Below are 24,408 nucleotides of genomic sequence, written 5' to 3'. Positions count from 1 at the left end.
TGTTCCCCTTCCTGTGTCCATGTGTTCTCATTGTTCAATTCCCACCTATGAGTGAGAACTTGCGGTGTTTGGTTTTTTCTCCTTGCGATAGTTTGCTGAGAATGATGGTTTCCAGCTTCTTCCATGTCCCTACAAAGGACATGAACTCATCCTTTTTTATGGCTGCATAGTGTTCCGTGGTGTATATGTGCCACATTTTCTTAATCCAGTCTATCATTGCTGGACATTTAGGTTGGTTCCAAGTCTTTGCTATTGTGAATAGTGCCACAATAAACATACGTGTGCATGTGTCTTTATAGCAGCATGTTTTATAATCCTTTGGGTATATACCCAGTAATAGGATGGCTGGGTCAAATGGTATTTCTAGTTCTAGATCCCCGAGGAATCGCCACACTGACTTCCACAATGGTTGAACTAGTTTACAGTCCCACCAACAGTGTAAAAGTGTTCCTATTTCTCCCCATCCTCTCCAACACCTGTTGTTTCCTGACTTTTTAATGATAGCCATTCTAACTGGTGTGAGATGGTATCTCATTGTGGTTTTGATTTGCATTTCTCTAACAGCCAGTGATGATGAGCATTTTGTCGTGTGTCTTTTGGCTGCATAAATGTCTTCTTTTGAGAAGTGTCTGTTCGTATCCTTCACCCACTTTTTGATGGGGTTGTTTGTTTTTTTCTTGTAAATTTGTTTGAGTTCATTGTAGATTCTGGATATTAGCCCTTTGTCAGATGATTAGATTGCAAAAATTTTCTCCCATTCTGTAGGTTGCCTGTTCAGTCTGATGGTAGTCTCTTTTGCTGTGCAGAAGCTCTTTAGTTTAATTAGATCCCATTTGTCAATTTTCGCTTTTGTTGCCATTGCTTTTGGTGTTTTAGACATGAAGTCCTTGCCCATGCCTATGTCCTGAATGGTATTGCCAAAGTTTTCTTCTAGGGTTTTTATGGTTTTAGGTCTAACATTTAAGTCTTTAATCCATCTTGAATTAATTTTTGTATAAGATGTAAGGAAGGGATCCAGTTTCAGCTTTCTACATATGGCTAGCCAGTTTTCCCAGTACCATTTATTAAATAGGGAATCCTTTCCCCATTTCTTGTTTTTGTCAGGTTTGTCAAAGATCAGATAGTTGTAGATATGCAGCATTATTTCTGAGGGCTCTGTTCTGTTCCATTGGTCTATATCTCTGTTTTGGTACCAGTACCATGCTGTTTTGGTTACTGTAGCCTTGTAGTATAGTTTGAAGTCAGGTAGCGTGATGCCTCCAGCTTTGTTCTTTTGGCTTAGGATTGACTTGGCGATGTGGGCTCTTTTTTTGTTCCATATGAACTTTAAAGTAGTTTTTTCCAATTCTATGAAGAAAGTCATTGGTAGCTTGATGGGGATGGCATTGAATCTATAAATTACCTTGGGCAGTATGGCCATTTTCACAATATTGATTCTTGCTACCCATGAGCATGGAATGTTCTTCCATTTGTTTGTATCCTCTTTTATTTCCTTGAGCAGTGGTTTGTAGTTCTGCTTGAAGAGGTCCTTCACATCCCTTGTAAGTTGGATTCCTAGGTATTTTATTCTCTTTGAAGCAGTTGTAAATGGGAGTTCAGTCATGATTTGGCTCTCTGTTTATCTGTTATTGGTGTATAAGAATGCTTGTGATTTTTGCACATTGATTTTGTATCCTGAGACTTTGCTGAAATTGCTTATCAGCTTAAGGAGATTTTGGGCTGAGACGATGGGGTTTTCTAGATATACAATCATGTCATCTGCAAACAGGGACAATTTGACTTCCTCTTTCCCTACTTGAATACCCTTTATTTCCTTCTCCTGCCTGAATGCCCTGGCCAGAACTTCCAACACTATGTTGAATAGGAGTGGTGAGAGAGGGCATCCCTGTCTTGTGCCAGTTTTCAAGGGAATGCTTCCAGTTTTTGCCCATTCAGTATGATATTGGCTGTGGGTTTGTCATAGATAGTTCTTATGATTTTGAGATACGTCCCATCAATACCTAATTTATTGAGAGTTTTTAGCATGAAGGATTGTTGAATTTTGTCAAAGGCCTTTTCTGCATCTATTGAGATAATCATGTGGTTTTTGTCTTTGGTTCTGTTTATATGCTGGATTACATTTATTGATTTGCGTATATTGAACCAGCCTTGCATCCCAGGGATGAAGCCCACTTGATCATGGTGGATAAGCTTTTTGATGTGCTTATTCGGTTTGCCAGTATTTTACTGAGGATTTTTGCATCGATGTTCATCAGGGATATTGGTCTAAAATTCCCTTTTTTTGTTGTGTCTCTGCCAGGCTTTGGTATCAGGATGATGCTGGCCTCATAAAATGAGTTAGGGAGGATTTCCTCTTTTTCTATTGATTGAAATAGTTTCAGAAGGAATGGTACCAGCTCCTCCTTGTACCTCTGGTAGAATTTGGCTGTGAATCCATCTGGTCCTGGACTTTTTTTGGTTGGTAAGCTATTAATTATTACCTCAATTTCAGAGCCTCTTATTGGTCTATTCAGAGATTCAACTTCTTTCTGTTTTAGTCTTGGGAGGGTGTATTTGTCAAGGAATTTTACCATTTCTTCTAGATTTTCTAGTTTATTTGCATAGAGGTGTGTATAGTATTCTCTGATGGTAGTTTGTATTTCTGTGGGATTGGTGGTGATATCCCCTTTATCATTTGTATTGGGTGTGTTTGATTCTTCTCTCTTTTCTTCTTTATTAGTCTTGCTAGCGGTCTATCAATTTTGTTGATCTTTTCAAAAAACCACCTCCTGGATTCATTGATTTTTTCAAGGGTTTTTTGTTTCTCTATTTCATTCAGTTCTGCTCTGATCTTAGCTATTTCTTGCCTTCTGCTAGCTTTTGAATGTGTTTGCTCTTGCTTCTCTAGTTCTTTTAATTGTGATGTTAGGGTGTCAATTTTAGATCTTTCCTGCTTTCTCTTGTGGGCATTTAGTGCTATAAATTTCCTTCTACATACTGTCTTAAATGTGTCCCAGAGATTCTGGTATGTTGTGTCTTTGTTCTCATTGGTTTCAAGGAACATCTTTATTTCTGCCTTCATTTCGTTATGTACCCAGTAGTCATTCAGGAGCAGGTTGTTCCGTTTCCATGCAGTTGAGTGGTATTGAGTGAGTTTCTTAATCCTGAGTTCTAGTTTGATTGCACTGTGGTCTGAGAGACAGTTTGTTATAATTTCTGTTCTTTTACATTTGTTGAGGAGAGCTTTACTTCCAACTATGTGGTCAATTTTGGAATAGGTGTGGTGTGGTGCTGAAAAGAATGTATATTCTGTTGATTTGGGATGGAGAGTTCTGTAGATGTCTATTAGGTCCGCTTGGTGCAGAGCTGAGTTCACTTCCTGGATATCCTTGTTAACTTTCTGTCTCGTTGATCTGTCTAATGTTGACCGTGGGGTGTTAAAGTCTCCCGTTATTATTGTGTGGGAGTCTAAGTCTCTTTGTAGGTCTCTAAGGACTTGCTTTATGAATCTGAGTGCTCCTGTATTGGGTGCGTATATATTTAGGATAGTTAGCTCTTCTTGTTGAATTGATCCCTTCACAATTACGTAATGGCCTTCTTTGTCTCTTTTGATCTTTGTTGGTTTAAAGTCTGTTTTATCAGAGACTAGGATTGCAACCCCTGCCTTTTTTTGTTTTCTATTTGCTTGGTAGATCTTCCTCCAACCCTTTATTTTGAGCCTATGTGTGTCTCTGCATATGAGATGGGTTTCCTGAATACAGCACACTGATGGGTCTTGACTCTTTATCCAATTTGCCAGTCAGTGTCTTTTAATTGGAGCATTTAGCCCATTTACATTTAAGGTTAATATTGATATGTGTGAATTTGATCATGTCATCATGATGTTAGCTGGTTATTTTGCTCGTTAGTTGATGCAGTTTCTTCCTAGCCTCGACAGTCTTTACAATTTGGCATGTTTTTGCAGTGACTGGTACCGGTTGTTCCTTTCCATGTTTAGTGCTTCCTTCAGGAGCTCTTTTAGGGCAGGCCTGGTGGTGACAAAATCTCTCAGCATTTGCTTGTCTGTAAAGTATTTTATTTCTCCTTCACTTATGAAGCTTAGTTTGGCTGGATATGAAATTCTGGGTTGAAAATTCTTTTCTTTAAGAATGTTGAATATTGGCCCCCACTCTCTTCTGGCTTGTAGAGTTTCTGCTGAGAGATCAGCTCTTAGTCTGATAGGCTTTCCTTTGTGAGTAACCCGACCTTTCTCTCTGGCTGCCCTTAACATTTTTTCCTTCATTTCAACTTTGGTGAATCTGACAATTATGTGTCTTGGAGTTGCTCTTCTCAAGGAGTATCTTTGTGGTGTTCTCTATTTCCTGAATTTGAATGTTGGCCTGCCTTGCTAGATTGGGGAAGTTCTCCTGGATAATATCCTGCAGAGTGTTTTCCAACTTGGTTCCATTCTCCCCGTCACTTTCAGGCACACCAATCAGATGTAGATTTGGTCTTTTCACATAGTCCCATATTTCTTGGAGGCTTTGTTCATTTCTTTTTATTCTTTTTTCTCTAAACTTCTCTTCTCACTTCATTTCATTCATTTGATCTTCCATCACTGATACCCTTTCTTCCAGTTGATTGAATCAGCTACTGAGGCTTGTGCATTCGTCACGTAGTTCTCATGCTGTGGTTTTCAGCTCCATCAGGTCCTTTAAGGACTTCTCTGCATTGATTATTCTAGTTAGCCATTCGTCTAATTTTTTTCAAGGTTTTTAACTTCTTTGCCATGGGTTCGAACTTCCTCCTTTAGCTCTGAGTCGTTTGATCATCTGAAGCCTTCTTCTCTCAACTCATCAAAATCATTTTCCATCCAGCTTTGTTCTGTTGCTGGTGAGGAGCTACGTTCCTTTGGAGGAGGAGAGGCACTCTGATTTTTAGAGTTTCCAGTTCTTCTGCTCTGTTTTTTCCCCATCTTTGTGGTTTTATCTACCTTTGGCCTTTGATGATGGTGACGTACAGATGGGGTTTTGGTGTGGATGTCCTTTCTGTTTGTTAGTTTTCCTTCTAACAGTCAGGACCCTCAGGTGAAGGTCTGTTGGAGTTTGCTGGAGGTCCTCTTCAGACCCTGTTTGCCTGAGTATCAGCAGCGGAGGCTGCAGAACAGTGGATATTGGTGAACAGCAAATGTTGCTGCCTGATCTTTCCTCTGGAAATTTTGTCTCAGAGGAGTACCCGGCCGTGTGAGGTGTCAGTCTGCCCCACTGGTGGGTGCCTCCCAGTTAGGCTACTCGGGGGTCAGGGACCCACTTGAGGAGGCAGTCTGTCTGTTCTCAGATCTCCAGCTGCATGCTAGGGGAACCACTACTCTCTTCAAAGCTGTCAGACAGGGACATTTAAGTGTTCAGAGGTTTCTGCTGCCTTTTGTTTGGCTATGTCCTGCCCCCAGAGGTGGAGTCTACAGAGGCAGGCAGGCCTCCTTGAGCTGCGGTGGGCTCTACCCAGTTTGAGCTTCCCAGCCACTTTGTTTACCTACTCAAGCCTCCGCAATGGTGGGCACCCCTCCCCCAGCTTCACTGCCACCTTGCAGTTTGATCTCAGACTGCTGTGCTAGCAATGAGTGAGGCTCTGTGGGCATAGGACCCTCCAAGCAAGGCACGGGATATAATCTCCTGGTGTGCCGTTTGCTAAGACCATCAGAAAAGTGCAGTATTAGGGTGGGAGTGACCCGATTTTCCAGGTGCCGTCTGTCACCCTTTCTTTAACTAGGAAAGGGAATCCCCTGAACCCTTGTGCTTCCCGGGTGAGGCGATGCCTCGCCCTGCTTCGGCTCATGCTTGGTGCGCTGCACCCGCTGTCCTGCGTCCACTGTCTGACACTCCCCAGTGAGATGAACCTGGTACCTCAGTTGGAAATGCAGAAATCACCCATCTTCTGCGTCGCTCACACTGGGAGCTGTAGACTGGAGCTGTTCCTATTCCGCCATCTTGGCTCCACACCCCTGATTTGCATTTCTCTAATGATCAGTGATGTTGAGCTTTTCCTATGCTTGTTGGCTGCATGTAGGTTCTCTTTTGAAAAGTGTCTATTCATGTCCTCTGCCCACATTTTATCGGATTGTTTATTTTTTTCTTGTAAATTTGTTTACGTTTCTTATAAAGGCTGAATATTAGACCTTTGTCAGATGCATAGTTTGCAAAAATTTTCTCCCATTCTGTCAGCTGTTTACTCTGTTGATAATTTCTTTTGCTGCACAGAAGCTCTTTCATTTACTTGATCCCATTTGTCCATTTTTGTTGTTGTTGCAAATTGCTATTGGTGTCTTCATCATGAAATCTTTGCCCATGCCTATGTCCTGAATAGTATTGCCTAGGCTGTCTTCCAGAGTGTTTTTAGCTTTAGGTTTCACATTTACATTTTTTAATCCATCTTGAGTTGATTTTTGTATATCGTGTAAGGAAGGGAGCCAGCTTCAATCTTCTGCATATGGCTAGCTAGTTATCCCAGCACCATTTATTGAATAGGGAGTCCTTTCCCCATTGCTTGTTTTTGTCAGGTTTGTTGAAGATTAGATAGTTGTAGATGTGTGGTCTTATTTCTGGGTTCTTTATTCTGTTCCATTGGTCTATGTGTCTGTTCTTGTACCAGAACCATGCTGTTTTGGTTACTGTAGCCCTGTAGTATAGTTTGAAGTCCAGTAGCATGATGCTTCTAGCTTTGTTCTTTTTCCTTAGGATTGCCTTGGCTGTTTGGGCTCTTTTTGGTTCCAACTGAATTTTTAAAATAGTTTTTTCTAGTTCTGTGAAGAATCTTAATGGTAGTTTAATGAGAATAGCATGAATCTATAAGTTGCGTGGGTAGTATAGCCATTTTAAGATATTGATTCTTCCTATTCATGAGCATGAAATGTTTTTCCATTTGTTTGTGTCATCTCTGATTTCTTTGAGCAGTAGTTTGTAGTTCTCCTTGTAGGGATCTCTCACCATCCTAGTTAGCTTCATTCCAAGGTACTTTATTCTTTTTGTGGCAGTTGTGAATGGGAGTTTGTTCCTGATTTGGCTGTCAGCTTGACTGTTGTTAGGGGATAGGAATGCTAGTGATTTTCGCGCTATCCTGAGACTTTACTGAAGTTGTTTATCAGCTTAAGAAGCTTTTGGGCTGAGATGATGGAATTTTCTAGATATGGAATCATGCCATCTACAAATAGGGATAGTTTGACTTCCTCTCTTCCTGTTTGAATGCCTTTTATTTCTTTCTCTTGCCTGATTGCCCTGGCCAGAACTTCCAATACTGTGTTGAGTAGGAGTGGTGAGAGAGGGCATCCTTGTCTTGTGCCAGTTTTCAAGGGGAATACTTCCAGCTTTTGCCCATTCAGTATGATGTTGGCTGTGGGTTTGTCATATATGGGTCATAATACTTTGAGGTGTGTTCCTTCAATAACTAGTTTATTGAGAGTTTTTAACATGAATGGATGTTGGATTTTATCAAAAGCCTTTTCTGCATCTATTTGAGATAATCACATTGGCTCAAAATAAAGGGATGGAGGAAAATCCAGTAAGCAAATCAAAAACAGAAAAAAGCAGGGGTTGCAATCCTAGTTTCTGACAAAACAGACTTTAAACCAACAAAGAACAAAAAAGACAAAGATCTAACTGTCCTAAATTTACATCATCCTATATTTTACATAATGGTAAAGGGTTCAATTCAAGAAGATCTAACTATCCTAAATATATATACATCCAACATGGGAGCACCCAGGTTCATAAAGCAAGTTCTTAGAGACCATCAAAGAGACTTAGACTCCCACCCAATAACAATGGGAGACTTTAACACCCCACTGACAATATTAGACAGATCATTGAGGCAAAAAATTAACAAAGATATTCAGGACCTGACCTCAGGTCCTGAATTAGATGGATTTGATAAATATCTACAGAACTCAAATGGATATGAAAGATATTTACAGAACTCTCCACCCCCAAACAACAGAATATACATTCTTCTCATTGCTACATGGCACTTACTGTAAATTTGATCATATTAATCAGAAGTAAAACACTCCTCAGCAAATGCAAAAGAACTGAAGTCGTAACAGTCTCTCAGACCACAGCACAATCAAATTCAAAATCAATACTAAGAAATTCACTTAAAACTATACAAATTACATGGAAATTGAATGACCTGCTCCTGAATGACTTTGGGGGTAAATAATGAAATTAAGACAGAAATCAAGAAGTTCTTTGAAACTAATAAGAACAAAGATACAATGTACCAGAATCTCTGAGACACTGCTAAGGCAGTGTTAAGAGAGAAATTTATAGTACTAAATGCCCACGTCAAAAAGTTAGAAAGGTCTCAAGTTAACAACCTAACATCACAGCTAGAAGAACTAGAGAATCAAGAACAAACAAATCCCAAAGCTAGCAAAAGACAAGAAATAATCAAAATCAGAGCTGAACAGAAGGAGATAGAGACATGAAAAACCATTCAATGGATCAACAAATCCAGGAGCTAGTTTTTTGAAAAAAAAATAAAACAGATAGACCACTAGCTAGGATAATAAAGAAAAAAAGTGACAAGATTCAAACAAGTACAAACAGAATAAATAAGTGGGATGTTACCATTGGCCCCACAGAAATACAAACAACCATCAGAGAATATTATGAACACCTCTATGCACATAAACTAGAAAATCTAGAAGAAATGGATAAATTCCTGGACACATACACTCTCCCAAGACTGAAATAGGAAGAAATTGAATCCCCGAACATACCAATAATGAGTTCTGAAGTTGAGGCAGGAATAAGTAGCCTACCAAATGAAAAAAGCCCAAGATTAGATGGATTCATGGCTCAATTCTACAAGATATACAAAGAAGAGCTGGTACCATTCCTATTGAAACTATTCCAAAAAATCTAGGAGGGGGGACTCCTCCCTAACTCGTTCTATGAGGCCAGCATCATCCTGATACCCAAATCTGGCAGAGATATGACAAAAAAGAAAACTTCAGGAGAACATCCTTGATGAACATCAATGCAGAAATCTCAACAAAATACTGAAAAACTGAATCCAGCAATACATCAAAAAGCTTATTGATATAGTTTGGCTGTGTCTCCACTCAAATCTCTTCTTGAATTGTACCTCACATTTTCTCCATGTGTCATGGGAAAGACCCGGTGGAAGGTAATTGAATCATGGGGGCGGATTTTCCTGTGCTGTTCTCATGATAGTGAATAAGTCTCATGAGTTCTGATGGTTTTATAAAGAGCAGTTCCCCTGCACATGCTCTCTTGTCTGCCACCATGTAAGACATGCCTTTGCTCCTCCTTCGCCTTCTGCCATGATTTTAAAGCCTCCCCAGCCATGTGGAACTGTGAGTCCATTAAACTTCTTTTTCTTTATAAATTACACAGTCTCTGGTATTTCTTCATAGCAGTATAAAAATGGGCTAATACACTTATCCACCATGATCAAGTAGGCTTTATTCCCAGGATGCAAGGTTGGTTCAACATACTCAATCAATAAATGTGATTCATCACATAAACAGAAGTAAGGACAAAAACTACATGATTATCTTAATAGATATGGAATGTGGTTCTAAATCTTCTCAGTTTTTTGTGTGCAATTTTTGCCTATTTATTTGACTTCTATTCTTTAAGAAAGTGGAAGGGAAGTCTATGTTGTTTTTTATAAGTTTATCATTTAATAGTGGTCTTTTTTCCCTGTTATCCTATTCACAGTGTCTGTTCTCACACTGCTAATAAAGACATACTCAAGATTGAGTGACTTACAAAGGAAAGAGGTTTAATTGACTTACAGTTCAGCATGGCTGGGGAGGCCTTAGGAAACTTACAATCATGGTGGAAGGGGACACAAACATGTCCTTCTTCACGTGGCAGCAGCAAGAGGAAGTGCAGAACCAAGGCGGGAAATGCCCCTTATAAAGCCAGGTCTCATGAGAACTCACTCACTATCACAAGAACAGCATGAGGGTAACCACACCCATGATTCAGTTACCTCCCACGGGGTCCCTCCCACGGCACATGGGGATTGTGGGAACTACAATTCAAGGTGAGATTTGGGTGGGGACACAGCCAACCCATATCACACAGTGAACAAGCCAATAACTACTCAATCTTTCTGTTGAAGCTATATTTCAGTTTTCTTCTCATATTGTTCTCAGTGGTTGTTAGTCCACTAGGCATTATGTGAAATCATTCAATTGCTATAACTGGTAAAATGCAGATGGCCTATACTCAAGGTAGAAATCTTGGCCTTTAAAATTCTGAGCCCAATCATGTAATTTATAGAGCAAAGAAAACTTAAGCATATACTCCCCTAAAATTTTCATACAGAAAGAGGCCCTGGAAATCTCTTTTGAAGCTCAGTCTCATAAGACTGCCTGCCTGATTTGTCAGATAACCTGTCACTAAGCATTCTAGCTTTGAGGTAGCATTCATTCAGACTAGGTAGCTTAGTGTATGCCACCCTGAATGTACTTCCCCATTGCTGCGTAAAGCTTTCTGATTATCCACAGGCTAAAATGCCTTTAAAAAACTTGACTTTATTTTTTTAAGCAGTTTTAGATTCACAGAAAAATTGAGAAGAAGGTACAGAGATTTTCCAAATGCCCCTGCCCCTACTGCACAGCCTCCCCCACTATCGACATCCCCCAACAAAGTGGTGGATTTGTAACAATGGTGGAACCTACATTGACACATCATTATTAGCCAGTGTTCATAGTTTATGTAAGACTTACTCTTGGGTTGTACATTTTATAGGTTTGGACAAATGTTTGATGACATGGATCCACCATTATAGCATCATGCAGAAGTTTCACTGCCCTGAAAACCCTCTGTGCTCCCCCTATTCATCCCACCCTCTTAACCTCTGATCTTTTTACTGTCTCCAAAGTTTTGCTAAAATGCCCTTTTTATCAATTAGCTTTTGGAGCTTTTGGAAGATTGCAGCTTTGAAAACATCTTATCTTTTTGACTTGGCCTGACACAGACATATTGTACTATTTAGGGAAATAAATTGGCTTTAAATCATTTTTCAATTAACACTAGTGGAAAGAGCTATTTTTTTCAATTTTGTAAATTCTGCATATATTATTTTTATTACTAAGAATTGTGTTTTTCATTAATTTCTTGTATGTGAGAAACTATATGATAACAAATTAGTTTTTTTGTACAGAATTTGTTGAATAGGTGACAGCAATCAAGTTAAATTAATAATGTAACTTTGACAGATAGATAATTTTCATGGCAGGTGGTATGACAATGAAAAGGGGATGAGGAAAAATTGTAGCAAAGGGAGATTATATTGGTTGGAAAGAGCCTGTTAACATAAGTATCTGTAATGCCAGCAGGGCTAATTGGATGGTGCTTCTAATTCTAAACAATTACATCAAGAAACTAGTTTTTCTCATGCCTTCTCTAGATATCAACTTTAATATAGTTGCAAAACATTATAGCAATAACTTTTATATTTGGAAGGCCAAAAATAAAATATTTTATATTTGAAAGGCTTTTTAAAAGCAGCCAATAGTCTCTGTATATAGTTATATATATAGTCTATATATAGTCATATATATAGTCATATATATAATGGTATCTATAGTCATATATATATATGGTCATATATAAAATATTTTATATTTGAAAGGCTTTTTAAAAGTAGCCAATAGTCTATGTATATAGTTATATATATAGTCTATATATAGTCAAATATATAGTCATATATATAATGGTATCTACAGTAATCTCAGTGAAAGGCAGAGGAAACTACCAGAATTGCCTGGCTGTTATCCCATTTCTACCAATGTTGGCCTCTCAACCTATGCCTTTAGGAAGATCTTTCTGCCATGACATCTTCTTTTATAGATGGGAACTGTGAAATAAAATGAAAATTAGATCAAAATATATTATACATAAGAATTTTAAAAATCTTAAATTAATGCGGTGAACTGCTAATTCTTAATGGAATCCAGGCCATTTCTCTGCCACTAAACAGAAAGATGTTAAGCATTCTAAAACTTCCCTTACCCTATAATTAAAAGAGCTATCAATTTTGTTTATTGCTTGGGGGAGTTTTTTTTTCACTGCTGTGGACATTCTATCTATGAAATCACAGCCTTCAAGTTTTTTTAATTGCATGTTAACAATTAGCTATCAGAGCTTTTTAAAACATCACATTTCCTTATAGAATTAGTTTTTCATTAAAAAGTTAATTGACATTTTTAAAAGTAGAATTCCTTTTATATCAGACAGGCTGAATAATTTGACATGAACAGCCTATGGCTTTGTAGTCATTTTATCCTCATTATTTCCTATCGTACTCAAATCATTTCTAGGTCATTACTAAACTCACCTAGTACAACAAGAATTTCTTCAGTGTATTCCAGTTACTGGTCATTGAGTCCCAGCTCTAAGCAGTGCTCTGAACCAGGTTCCCTGCAGAGTGAGTAGAGGGATGGGTGAGTAAAAGGAGTAGAGGGATGGGTCGGGGAGCCTGACCCCTGGGGAGATGCAGTAAGCACATGCAAGACCATAACCCACAGTGGAATAAAGGCAAAGGCTATGAAAGACAAAGGGCAGGCTTAGCCCCTGATTGAGAGGACTAGAGAAGGCTCTGCAAGGTCTTACAAGTGCAGCTACAAGCTAAATAATGTGAGGGGTTCGGAAATGAATTTGGCAATTATTGGGTAAACGTGTAGTTTTATAGACATGACCAAAGAGTGTTTAAAGTGCCTCACTGTGGCTAATTATATCTTATTTACTGGTCAAAAGCATCTTACACATGAAAAGAAAAATATTATATCAACACCACAAGGCAAAAATAATTGTGGAATGAAGGCAGGTCTAGAAGATGCTGTTCCCAGGCTTTCCATGAGTTGACCCTGAAGCACTAGGAGAAAACTAACTTCCTCACAACCCTTACACTCTTTTGACTGGAAGAGTAAACTGTGCACATTTAGTTCCTTAGGAACCCACGACTCTACCCAGCAGACCTAAAGCAGTAACATACAAAGACAAAACGCTTGAAATGTGAACACTCTGGCTTGGGTGTCACAAGATTTATCCCATTTACTGTATTTTCCACTCTGGATACGGCTTTGGGGAGGCAAACATGTCAGAAGTCTTGTAAAACCTTGCTATAAATATTTTTTAAAACAAATATATGAAGTTTCCATTTATTTTTTAGGCATCTTATAAATATTCATCCATGTCTTCAACTATGACAGGGTTGGTTTTAGAGAAAGGTTCAAACGAGTTTATATCTAAATTTTAGTAGGAATTGGTCAGACTTCTATGGTGCCTCATTTTAAATTAATCTTCTGTTTGCCAAGCTGTGGTCACTTCTTGCTCCCCGGGGGCAGGAACTTACCTTATAATCTACACACTGCAATTGAACTCAGTAAATGACCATTAATTGAAACTCAGTAATTATTTACAAGCCCTTCCTATTACGAGGCATGAAGCTAAGAACTTCTGCCTAGATTTTCTTCACACAGCCCAAAGGAGAGAACTATAGTCCAACAAGCTTCTATGTCTGGCCCATGGGGTCCTTTAACTCTTGCCAACATCCCTTATCCACAGACCCCCATACTTTCAAGGCAGCAGTGTCTGCCTGGACCCCCCCACCACCTCCCACAGTAAAAACCATGACCAGCCCACTGTAAGAATAGTATTTGAGATGGTTCATTACATAAGCAACATGCATATTTTACATTTTATGTGTGTGTCCTCAGACCAAATACCCAAATCTTCCCCTAAGAACACTGTGGATTGCCCCTGTTACATGACATCGGTAGAGCAGGATTCCCCAACCCCCAGGCTACGGACTAATACTAGGGACCTATATTGCATGCTTCTTATGGGAATCCAACTAATGCCTGATGATCTGAGGTGAAACAATTTCATCCCAAGACCATCCCATCCTACCACGTCCATCCATCTGTGAAAAAAAAACTGTCTTCCACGAAACCTGTCCCTGATGCCAAAAAGGCTGGGGACCGCTGAGCCAGAGAGAGCCCTGTTCTTCTCATGCCACCATGTTATCTGATGGACCAAGAAATCAGTAACTTGGCAGCCACTTAGAGCCTTTCAATTGAGAAGTGATTAATTAATAATAAATGTTGGCTTGCTTCTCAACTTGGATAGAGCCTGCATGTTTAAACACATTTTAGATGAGAAATAACAGGCTTTTTCCTCAGCTGGCCAAGAGGAATATATGACAGATGCAAAATAATTGGCAACCCCAGTCCACAAATGTCCCATCCACTTCCTCAAGCTGGGCATAGACAGAGCAGGATTAAAAATAAGCCATGGAACGGAATCCCTGGCATTCTGGTTCAGGGACATGGGGGATGGGATCCCTCAAGTCCATGCCTGGCGGCAACTTCGTAATGTTGGCTGTTTCTGTATTTCCACAGGTCACAAAGGAACTCTTATGTCTTCTCTTCAAACAAATGGTTAGCACAATGACTGTAGTCCACTCAAAATTAATTCACACTTTAGGCATAATAAAATCTAGGATGACTGACACGTCTGTCTTAACTCTAAAGAAGATGAGACTGGAGAGTTCAAAGTCTACCTGAAGAAAATGAAATATTTAAATATTAAGAAAAGTGTCTCTGTTGCTTCCCCACAGATTTCTCCTTTTTCCACATTTGGTTCATTAATCCCTAAGAAACTCCATTGTGAGTTTGCCCTTCTTTATACCGCAGTGTTTATCTGTTGTCCTTGATAGCGAAGCTTTGCTTTGTTTCTTTAAAAAAAAAAAAAAAAAAGAAGATTAAGAATCTCTGAAATAGAAACCCAGCTGATGTATCAGGCGAAATCTGGAAATCAAAGTGATCCCTTCTCATTGAACACTCTCTATATTTGGAAGAGAGTGCTATGTAATAAAATATGCATGTAGAAATTAGCAAGTCAGTTTACACACTATTGGATTGTTGTGTTGGAAAATCGGGTATCGAATAAAAAGAAAATTAATGAAATATAAATATAGTCCATGCTATCCTAACTTAATAAAATATGGAGAGAAATATTTCAAAAGGAGATAATATTTATCATCCCTTCTTTTTAGAACAAGCATTTTTGGCTGAGCATTAAAAAGGATTTAATCAACTAGATTGGCTCCACTACACTGAGAGAACTTCTGGTTATTTTCTTCCCATTTTGCTCTTTTTTTCTTTTTTCTCCTACCTACTGTTAAAATGGTTAATAATGATTGACTTATGCACCATCCATAGCTAAGGATTCTGTTTACAATAAATACTATATAATTTACACTGCATCCCTCTGTTGGAGGCATTTCATGCCTATGGTTCTCTCTCTCAAGACATCCAGGCTTGCTCTGTCCTCTAGGGTCAACCAGTAGGTATCCTTACCCTGCTTCACTCTAGGAGGCGTGGCCAGTCCAGCCCAGCCTCCTCTCCTGTTGTGAGCAGGGCTAACCTCTGCCACTGTGTCTGGCCATTAGCCTTCTCAGGTGTGGCTCACTTACCAAGCTCTGTGTCCTTCAGACTCCAAGTTCTCCGAGAGATTCCCTAGAGCTCAAAGCCCTCTTCCACCCATAAGAGGGAATGCTCACAGACCTCTCTCAAGGGAAAATCCTTATTCCTGCCCCAGCCTCTTTTGGAGCCTGGAAATGGATGACTGGCAAAACATCAGAACCAGCAAGTCCTGCCCAGGTGGCCTCACAGCTCTTGTTAGGAAAGAAGGCACTGGCATCTTTAGGAGCATTCTCACACTTTAAGATCATCGCTAAAACTTCCAGAGAACAGGAAGAGTCAACTTTAATATCCAGTTACATATATTCCAAAGAAAATAAATCAACTCCGATGGTTTAAATTGTTCAGTTATCAACTTTCTGCTTGCCCCTCTACTAAAACCAGGAAAATTGTGCCTAATTATGGCAGTCCTCAGAGAAATACACAGTGGCATCAAAGGGTGGTGACATCAGCGCAACTAACTTACCCAAATAACCAATAGGAGCCACTAACAGCTTGACGTTATTATTTTTCATCCTAACCTATGGAGAAATGAAGGAAGTTTCTATGAATATACCTTTTTTACTTCAATTCTTGATTAGTCTTCTATATAAATGATGAAACAAATCTTGTTGCATAAAAAGTCATATTTTATTGTTGATTTTAGCCATGCATTATGTTACAGGCAGAAATTAAAATGTGTGTTTTGGAGGTAATCAAGAATGAATTTTACCTTGTCAACAGGATAAGTATGGAGTTTTAACTAAAAGCTATGTTGTCTACACAGAAAAAGATCTTTATTTTATAAATATATCTTAATGCTTTCCTGATGCTTAATGTTCAGTAAGAGTAATTGTTAGAATTTGCACATCATTAAGCTTTGTAAAATTAATTTGGCAATGACATAGCCTTGGAGAATCACACAATGCAAGTACATACAGTCTCAGGATTGACTCTTTGGTTTATCAGGAAACAGGCCAAATTCCCTCTGAACTCCTAGAGGGACTAATTTTCCCATAATACTCTAAGACGTGACGGGAGTGTTGTAGTGGGAGGGGGGTGGAGGTGAGGTGTAAATGAGTGCATACACATACACGTGCATGCTAGATTATAGTGATGTATCTAGGGAATCCATGCAAGAGTCTCTCCAAATCATCTGACACTGTGTACCCACAAATTAAAGTTTTGACAATAAGTAATTATCTGACATTATGTTTTGTTGAGGAAGCATGAGGTTGTATGACAATTAAGAGATATAGTGAAGATTTAAATCCCCTGTTTAATCGCATGACTGGTATTGTAACTTATGCAGCCTGCTGAGGCATGTAAGGTTTATTGAAAAGCTAACAAGAGTAAAAGTAAGTCCTTCTTGTTTTGGTCACTTCTAATTGACAGCATAAAGTGTGAGGAAATAGCACCAGACTTGGGACCAGAGGCCCTGAGCTGGAGCCATTGTTCTGCAGTTGTCTGGCCTTGTGACATCAGTGAATCACTTACTTTCTCTGAACCTCAGTTTCCTGATCTATAAAATGGATCCAGCTCCACCTACTTCACATGACTTTTTAAGGAACAATTCTGACCTATCTAGGTCTATGTCTCCTTGAAGTTCCATTAGTTTTGTTTCGTGTAATAATAAATCCTAAACATTTATTCACCTAATAACCAAGCTTCATATCTTTGAATAATAGGTGAATATTAGGTGAATAAATGTTTAGAATTGTTATGTTCTCTTGATGAACTGACCCCATTATCATTATGAAATTTCTATCTTTATTACTGGTAATATCCTTTGCTTTTCAATCTATTTTGTCTGATATTACTATAGCCGTTCCATATTTTTTTGATTAGTGTTATCATAGGATATCACTTCAGTTCCTTTATTTTTAACCTATTTGTGTTTTTATATTTCAAGTACATTTCTTTCTTTCTTTCTTTCTTTCTTTCTTTCTTTCTTTCTTTCTTTCTTTCTTTTTTTTGAGACAGAGTCTCACTCTGTCACCCAGGCTGGAGTGCAGTGGCACAATCTCGGCTCACTGCAAGCTCCGCCTCCTGGGTTCATGCCATTCTCCTGCCTCAGCCTCCAGAGTAGCTGGGACTACAGGCACCCACCACTACGCCCGGCTAATTTTTTGTATTTTTAGTAGAGACAGGGTTTCACCACGTTGGCTAGGATGGTCTTAATCTCCTGACCTCGTGATCTGCCTCGGCCTCCCACAGTGCTGGGATTACAGGTGTGAGCCACCGCACCTGGCCTATTTCAAGTACATTTCTTGTAAGCAGCATATAGTCGGATATTGCTTTTATATCAGGTCTGACAATCTTTGCCTTTAATATATTTAGATCATTTATACTTAAAATTATTATTACTATGTTTATGTTTAACTCTGTATAGTGCTATTTGCTATTTGAGTTCTGCTGCTGTTGTGCTACTTGTTGCCCTTGTCACTCTTTCTCTGACTTCTTTGGGGGTTTTTTTGTAATTCCATTTTATTTATCTTATTAGTTCATTAGCTTTATTTTATGCTATATTTTGTAATTTCAGCAGTTTCCATACAATTCACAGCATATACTTTTAACATCTTAGTGTACTTTCAAGTGGTATTACACACTTTGCATATAGTATAAGAAACTTACAATCATATACTTCCATTTTTTCCTCCCAACTTTTGTGCTATTGTTAAACATTTTACTTTTATTTATATTATATACCCACATTACATTGGTATTGTTTTTAACTATCATCTATCTTTTAATAATATTTAAATAAGAAAGACCATATATATTTATCTGTATAATTACCTCCTTTTTCTACTTATTTGTGTACATTTATGTCTCTGTCTATCTGGTATTATTTTCCTTCTGCTGGAAGGACTTTCTTTAACATTTCTTGTAATGTGGGTCTACTGGTGATTAATTCTTTCAGCTTCTTATGTATCTGAAAAAAGTCTTTATTCAATTTCATTTTGAATTACATTTGTTGAATATAGAATTCTAGGTTGATTTTTTTCTTTTAGTACTTGAAAGAAATCATTCCACTGTCTTCTTACCTTGATTGTTTTTCAAATGAAATTGGCTGCCATGCTTATCTTTGTTCCCCTTTATACAACATTTACTTTCTCTGGCTACTTTTAAGATTTTCTCTCTAGCACTGAAACTAAAACTCTTGAGTAGTTTGATTATGATGCTCCTTGGTACAGTTTTTTTTTTAATATTCTTGTGGCTAGAATTCACTGAGTATCTTGGCTCTGCGGGCTACAGTTTTCATCAAATTTGGAAATTTTTCAACCACTATTTTTACAACCTTTTTTTGGTCCTGTCTCTCTCCCCTCCTTTAGTGACTCCACTATGTGTATGTTAGGCAGCCTGATATTTTTCCATAGCTCACTAATGCCCTGTTAACTTTTTTATTCTCTTTTCTATGTATCATTTATTAATATGTGTTGTGAACCTCAAATATCTGAGACAGGTCTCAGTCAATTTAGGCAGTTTATTTTGCCAAAGTGAGGATGCGTGCCCATGACACAGCCTTAGGAGGCCCTGACAGTATGTGCTCAAGGTGGTCCGAGCACAGCTTGGTTTTATGCATTTTAGCAAGACATGAGACATCAATCAATTTTTTAACATTGGTTCCATCTGAAAAGGCAGGACAACTTGAAGCAAAGGCGGGACAACTCAAAGTGGGGAGGGGGCTGGTGAGGAGGGGGCTTCTAGGTCCTAGGTAGATAAGAGACAAATGGTTACATTCTTTTGAGTTTCTGATTAGCCTTCTAAAGGAGGCCATCAGATATGCATCTATCTCAGTGAGCAGAGGGATAACTTTGAATAGAATGGGAGGCAGGTTTGCCCTAAGCAGTTCCCAGTTTGACTTTTCCCTTTAGCTTAGTGATTTGGGGGCCCCAATATTTATTTTCCTTCCACACCTTTAAGTTCACTAATCAGTTTTTCTGCAATATCTATGCTGCTGCTAATCAAGTTCAATGTATTTTTTATTTCATGCATTATAGTTTCATTTTGAGTTTAACTTAGGTCTTTTTGTATCATATCTACTTAAATTTTTGAACATATACAGTTATAATACAGCTATAATACAATTATAACTACTTTATTGCCCTTGTTTGCATAAATCTAATGTCTGTGCCAATTATGGGTGAATTTTGATTGATTGATTTCTTCTTATGAATTATGTTTTCCTGGAAATTTTTATGACAGCTTTATTGAGATGTCATTCACTTTTAAATTCAACAATTCAGTGGCTCTTAGTATATTCACAGAGTTATGCAACCCTTACCACTATCTAATTTTAGAACATTTTCATCACCCTGAAAAGAAACTGCACGCCCACTAGCAGTCATTCCCAATTTTCCCCTTCCCCTACCCTGCCCCTGACAACCACTAATCTATGTTGCCATCGATCTACCTATTCTGAACATTTTAAATGAAGAGAATCACAAATGTGTGGTTTCTTATAATTGGCTCCTTTCACTTAGCATAATGTTTTCAAGATTTATCCAAGTTATAGCATTTATCAGTACTTCATTCCTTTCTATTATCTCATAACACTCTGATATGGCTTGGCTCCATGTCCCCAGCCAAATCTCATCTTTAATTATATAGCTCCCATAATTCCCATGTGTTGTGGGAGAGACCTGGTAGGAGATAATTGAATCATGAGGGCAGTTTCCTCTATACTGTTCTCATCGTAGTGAATAAGTCTCATGAGATATAATGGTTTTACAAGGGGGAATCCCTTTTGCTTGGCCTCATTCTTTCTTGCCTGCCACCATGTAAGACATGCCTTTCACCTTCTGCCGTGATCGTGAGGCCTCCCCAGCCATGTGGAACTGTGAATCCATTAAACCTCTTTTTCTTTATAAATTACCTAGTCTCGGGTATGTCTTTATCAGCAGCATGAAAATGGACTAATACAGACTCCATGGTATCGCTATGACATATTCTGTTTATCCAGTCATCAGGTGACACATATTTGGGCTATTTGTTTGTGGAAATATTTTATTAGGTGTTAAACTTTGTGAACTTCACCTTTTGGAGTACTGCATGCTTCAATTTCTATAAATTCTATAAATATTCTTGACCTTTATTCTTGGATGTAGTTAAGTTATTTAGGAATAATTTGTTCTCTCTAAGTCTTGCCTTTAAGAATAATTAGGAAAGACTAGAGTGGTATTCAGTCTGGGACTAATTATTTCCCCTTTGTGGTAAGACCCTTATGCACTATACCCAATGCTCGAGGAATCTTGATGTTTTCCAACCCAACTGGTGGGAACAGCCACTACTCCCATCCCTGTGTGAGCGTTAGGCACCGTGACCTCCAATTCTTTCAGGTGTCTTTCCCTGGCCTTGGGTAGTTTCCTCACATGCGTCCATGGATCTGCTCAGCTGAATACCCAAGTAGGACCCTCTTCAATCTTCAGAGCTTGTCCTTTGTGTGTAGCTCTCTTTCCAGTGCTCTTCCTTGTGAACTCTAGCTTCCTTCAGGCTCTCAGCTCTGCCTCCTTAGCTTGGAAAGGCTGCCAACCTCCTGAGTTGAGGAGGTGGAGCTCTCTATTTTATCAGAAATAAAATTTACACTGCCCTAAAAATTGCAAAAACTCTGCGATTGTGGGGTTTTCTTCATTCATTTCCCATCTTTCGGAGATCACTGTCATTTATTACCTGATGTGCAATGCTTTTAGAACCATTGTTTTATGGATGGTGTGTGTTCCTCAGTTGTTTCAGGTGGGAGGGTAAATCTGGTTCTTGTTACTCCATCTCAGCCAAATACAGAAGTGCTGTGGCCTGTAATGTAAAGGGGTAAATTATTTATTGGTGGCCATCAAAGCTGCTGCAGAGAAAAATGTAGATGGTGGGTCACTTAAACTTACCAGTTACATTTTATATTGCAAAGCCAGCCTTTTAGAGGAGAGTGAGTTGAGTTTTTTTGTTATGATATTTAATATGTTCATGACCATTCCTTCGGGAAATCCATTTTTGCCACATGCTTCTTTGAATGTGGGAACACTTATGTCTCTTTTTACAGGTGATCAGCGAGTTTGAGGCCTCTCCCGACTCATTTTCCTACAGAATTCCCAACCTGAGTAGGAATCGTCAGTACAGCGTCTGGGTAGTGGCTGTGACTTCAGCTGGAAGAGGCAACAGCAGTGAAATCATCACAGTCGAGCCACTAGCAAAAGGTAGGCAGTGGCTATAAGGACCTCATTTCCTGTTGTAACTTGACTGTTTTTAAGTCTCTATTTTACCTGAAATAAAACTTACACTGCCCTAAAAATCAAATAAACCAGAATATCACATTTTAGCTCAAGAAACGGGGTTGTGGCTAACAAGCTCTGAGCTTCTGTCCCATGGAAAAGTAATTCCCTGGAGGTAAACACAAAGCTGAGAATGAGTGGCCTTACAATGGAAGTGTCTATGAAAATTAGGAAAGGAGCCCTCATTCATTCCTTGGAGTAGCTGAAAATCATTACATGGCATTTTCCCAAGGATCTTCTACTTTCAGCAAAATCAGGTATCACACTTCTTAATGAGAAATGTCTATTTTATAGTCTATGGAATTTGCAAGCTTAAAAATATTTGAAAATCATTCACTGTCTGTTGATAGAATGCTATAAGCAAAGACTTTAAGTAACAGCAGGAAGTAGGAGTCACCAAGGAATAAAAAGTTCCTTAAAGTGAATATAATATCTTCACATTTGTACGTTAAACTGGTCCTTAAAAAGCACACGCAGGCACAGGGTATTCTTGCTCTTCTGGTAATCACGGCCATCCGGTATTTCCAGGAACCCCCTAAATTAGCATTCATAGTAAGTCAATTTCCTTACGACACAATTCCAGGCCAGCAGGAGTTGCCCCTAATTTTGGGTTATAGAACAGTGGCAACTTATTACTAATATGTTCTCTGAGAGCCTGAAAGAGAAGAATGAAGATTCCAAGATTGCAATTTTACCTCCAAGAATTCTCTGAAAAATGTGCTTTTTAATGAGGTAGTTAAGAAATAGGCAGAATAAAGCAGTGAGGGGAAAAAAGAGGGGTGTCACATTTTGAGCTCAAATACAGATAGAAAATAAGTAAGTTGGTAAGGGAAATAAACTGGGGGACTTATTTTATGTATTACACTCTTTGGTCATGATATCCAGCCACTCCCTGAGAATGAGAAAATGATGATTACCAAGGAAAATGTTGGACATAAGGACTGAGCTGTGGGATTTACCAAAAAAACAACAAAAACGAACAAACAAAAAAACACTGCAACAAAACACATAGGATTAGCAATAATGTTTCTTCCTTTCCTTTGTGCTTTCAAAGTTCTATCTCTAGACACAGCCAGAAAGGCCTGGCTAGTGCAGTGGGGTATGACTTACTCAGTGGGGGAACAATTGAAAACTCTCATAGAAGCAGGTCTTGCCTGGGGAAATTCAATGTCCTCCAGTCATTTACTAAGTCATTTTGAGTGCCTGTTGTATGTCAGGGTCTATGCTGGGGACACAGGGGATTTGGTCAAGGGAGGCTGACTGCTGAAATAAATGTTCCCTAAATCTCAGTGGCTTCACATAATAATATAGTCCAACAGAGGTATTTTTGGTCAGGGCTCTCTTGGGTGGCCTGTTCCACATGGTGATTCAGGCATCCAGGCCCCTTCCACCTTATGATTTACAACCCTGGATTTCTCCTCATTTACAGCTACATAGATGGGGGAAGAAGGGAGTATGGAGGGTTTGATGAGAGGTTTTCATGAGCCAGATACGGAAGTGTATACATTATTTTTACTAATATCCTATTGTCTAGAATAAAGACATAGACCCACTAGGGAAAAGAAAACAGGGTTTGGAGAGCCCAGAGGAGTCTTTTGAGATGGTTTAAGAGATGTGTTCACTTCCTGACCCCCTGAAGCTTACAGTTTGGTGGGGAGCCAGTCAGTGATATGGTTTGTCTGTGTCCCCACCCAAATCTCATCTTGGATTGTAGCTCCCATAATTTCCACGTGTCATGGGACGGACCCAGTGGGAGGTCATTGAGTCATGGGAGCAGGTCTTTCCTGTGCTGTTCTCATGACAGTGAGTAAGTCTCACGAGATCTGATGGTTTTGTAAAGGGGAGTTCCACCACACATGCTCTCTTGCCTGCCGCCATGTAATACATGCCCTATGCTCCTCATTCACCTGCCATAATTGTGAGGCCTCCCCAGCCATGTGGCACTGTGAGTCCATTAAACCTCTTTCCTTTATAAATTACCCAGTCTCAGGCATGCCTTTATTAGCAGCATGAGAACAGACTAATACAGTCAGTAAACAAAGTATCACAAAAGTATATGCATAAAGACAAACTGCAGTAAGTGCTATAAAGAAATAGTGTGAGAGGACCTCACCTGGAGTGTCAGATGGAGGACACACTTGGTCCCTGAGCACAAGCAAAGGCGGTTATGTGAAGAGGGAAGAAGTGAGCAGTCAGAAGCTCCTGCAGAGAAAGATTTAGCAGATGGGAGGTCCAGGACACTGGACCCTGCTGGGGCCGGGGAAGGAACAGTGGTCCCAGACACACTGGGAAGGAAGACAGGGACCTGATCATGCTGGGTTTTCAACACTGTGTTAGGGATTTCAGATTTTCCTGCAAGAGAAATAAGGAGATGGTGTAGGGTTTTAAGCAAGGGAGGCACATGATCTCTCTTTCTCTCTGTGTGCATGTGTGTGTGTGTGATAAACCTTATTTTTTAGAACAGTTTTAGATTTACAGAAAAATTGTGATGATAGTACAGAGAGTTGCCATTTACCTCACACCTAGTTTGCCTTTTTATAGACATCCTAATTAAATGCCTTTCTTACAACTAATGGCGGGTGTGCTTTTCAAGACCACCCTGGTCTCTCTGTCCTGAATGGACTGCAGAGAGGCAGAAATGGAGGAGGGTGGAGAAGGAGATAGCAAGAATGGACACCCAAATTC

The 24,408-nt window shown here is 39.1% G+C and overlaps 1 protein-coding gene across 3 annotated transcripts in view; it reads left to right on the top strand.

Moving 5' to 3' along the window:
* The window catches only part of DSCAM (DS cell adhesion molecule), an 827,811-nt gene that overhangs the window by 724,932 nt on the left and 78,471 nt on the right, over positions 1-24,408 (top strand). For all 3 annotated transcript variants that reach the window (XM_034948080.3, XM_063601284.1, XM_063601283.1), the window contains exon 21: positions 21,495-21,648. In XM_034948080.3, the coding sequence (XP_034803971.3) occupies positions 21,495-21,648 (154 nt within the window). The remainder of the gene's footprint in view (positions 1-21,494; positions 21,649-24,408) is intronic.

This window comes from Pan paniscus, chromosome 22 (genome assembly GCF_029289425.2).
Source record: "Pan paniscus chromosome 22, NHGRI_mPanPan1-v2.0_pri, whole genome shotgun sequence".
NCBI classification, from domain to species: domain Eukaryota; kingdom Metazoa; phylum Chordata; class Mammalia; order Primates; family Hominidae; genus Pan; species Pan paniscus.
This window is presented reverse-complemented; position numbering and strand designations above follow the sequence as displayed.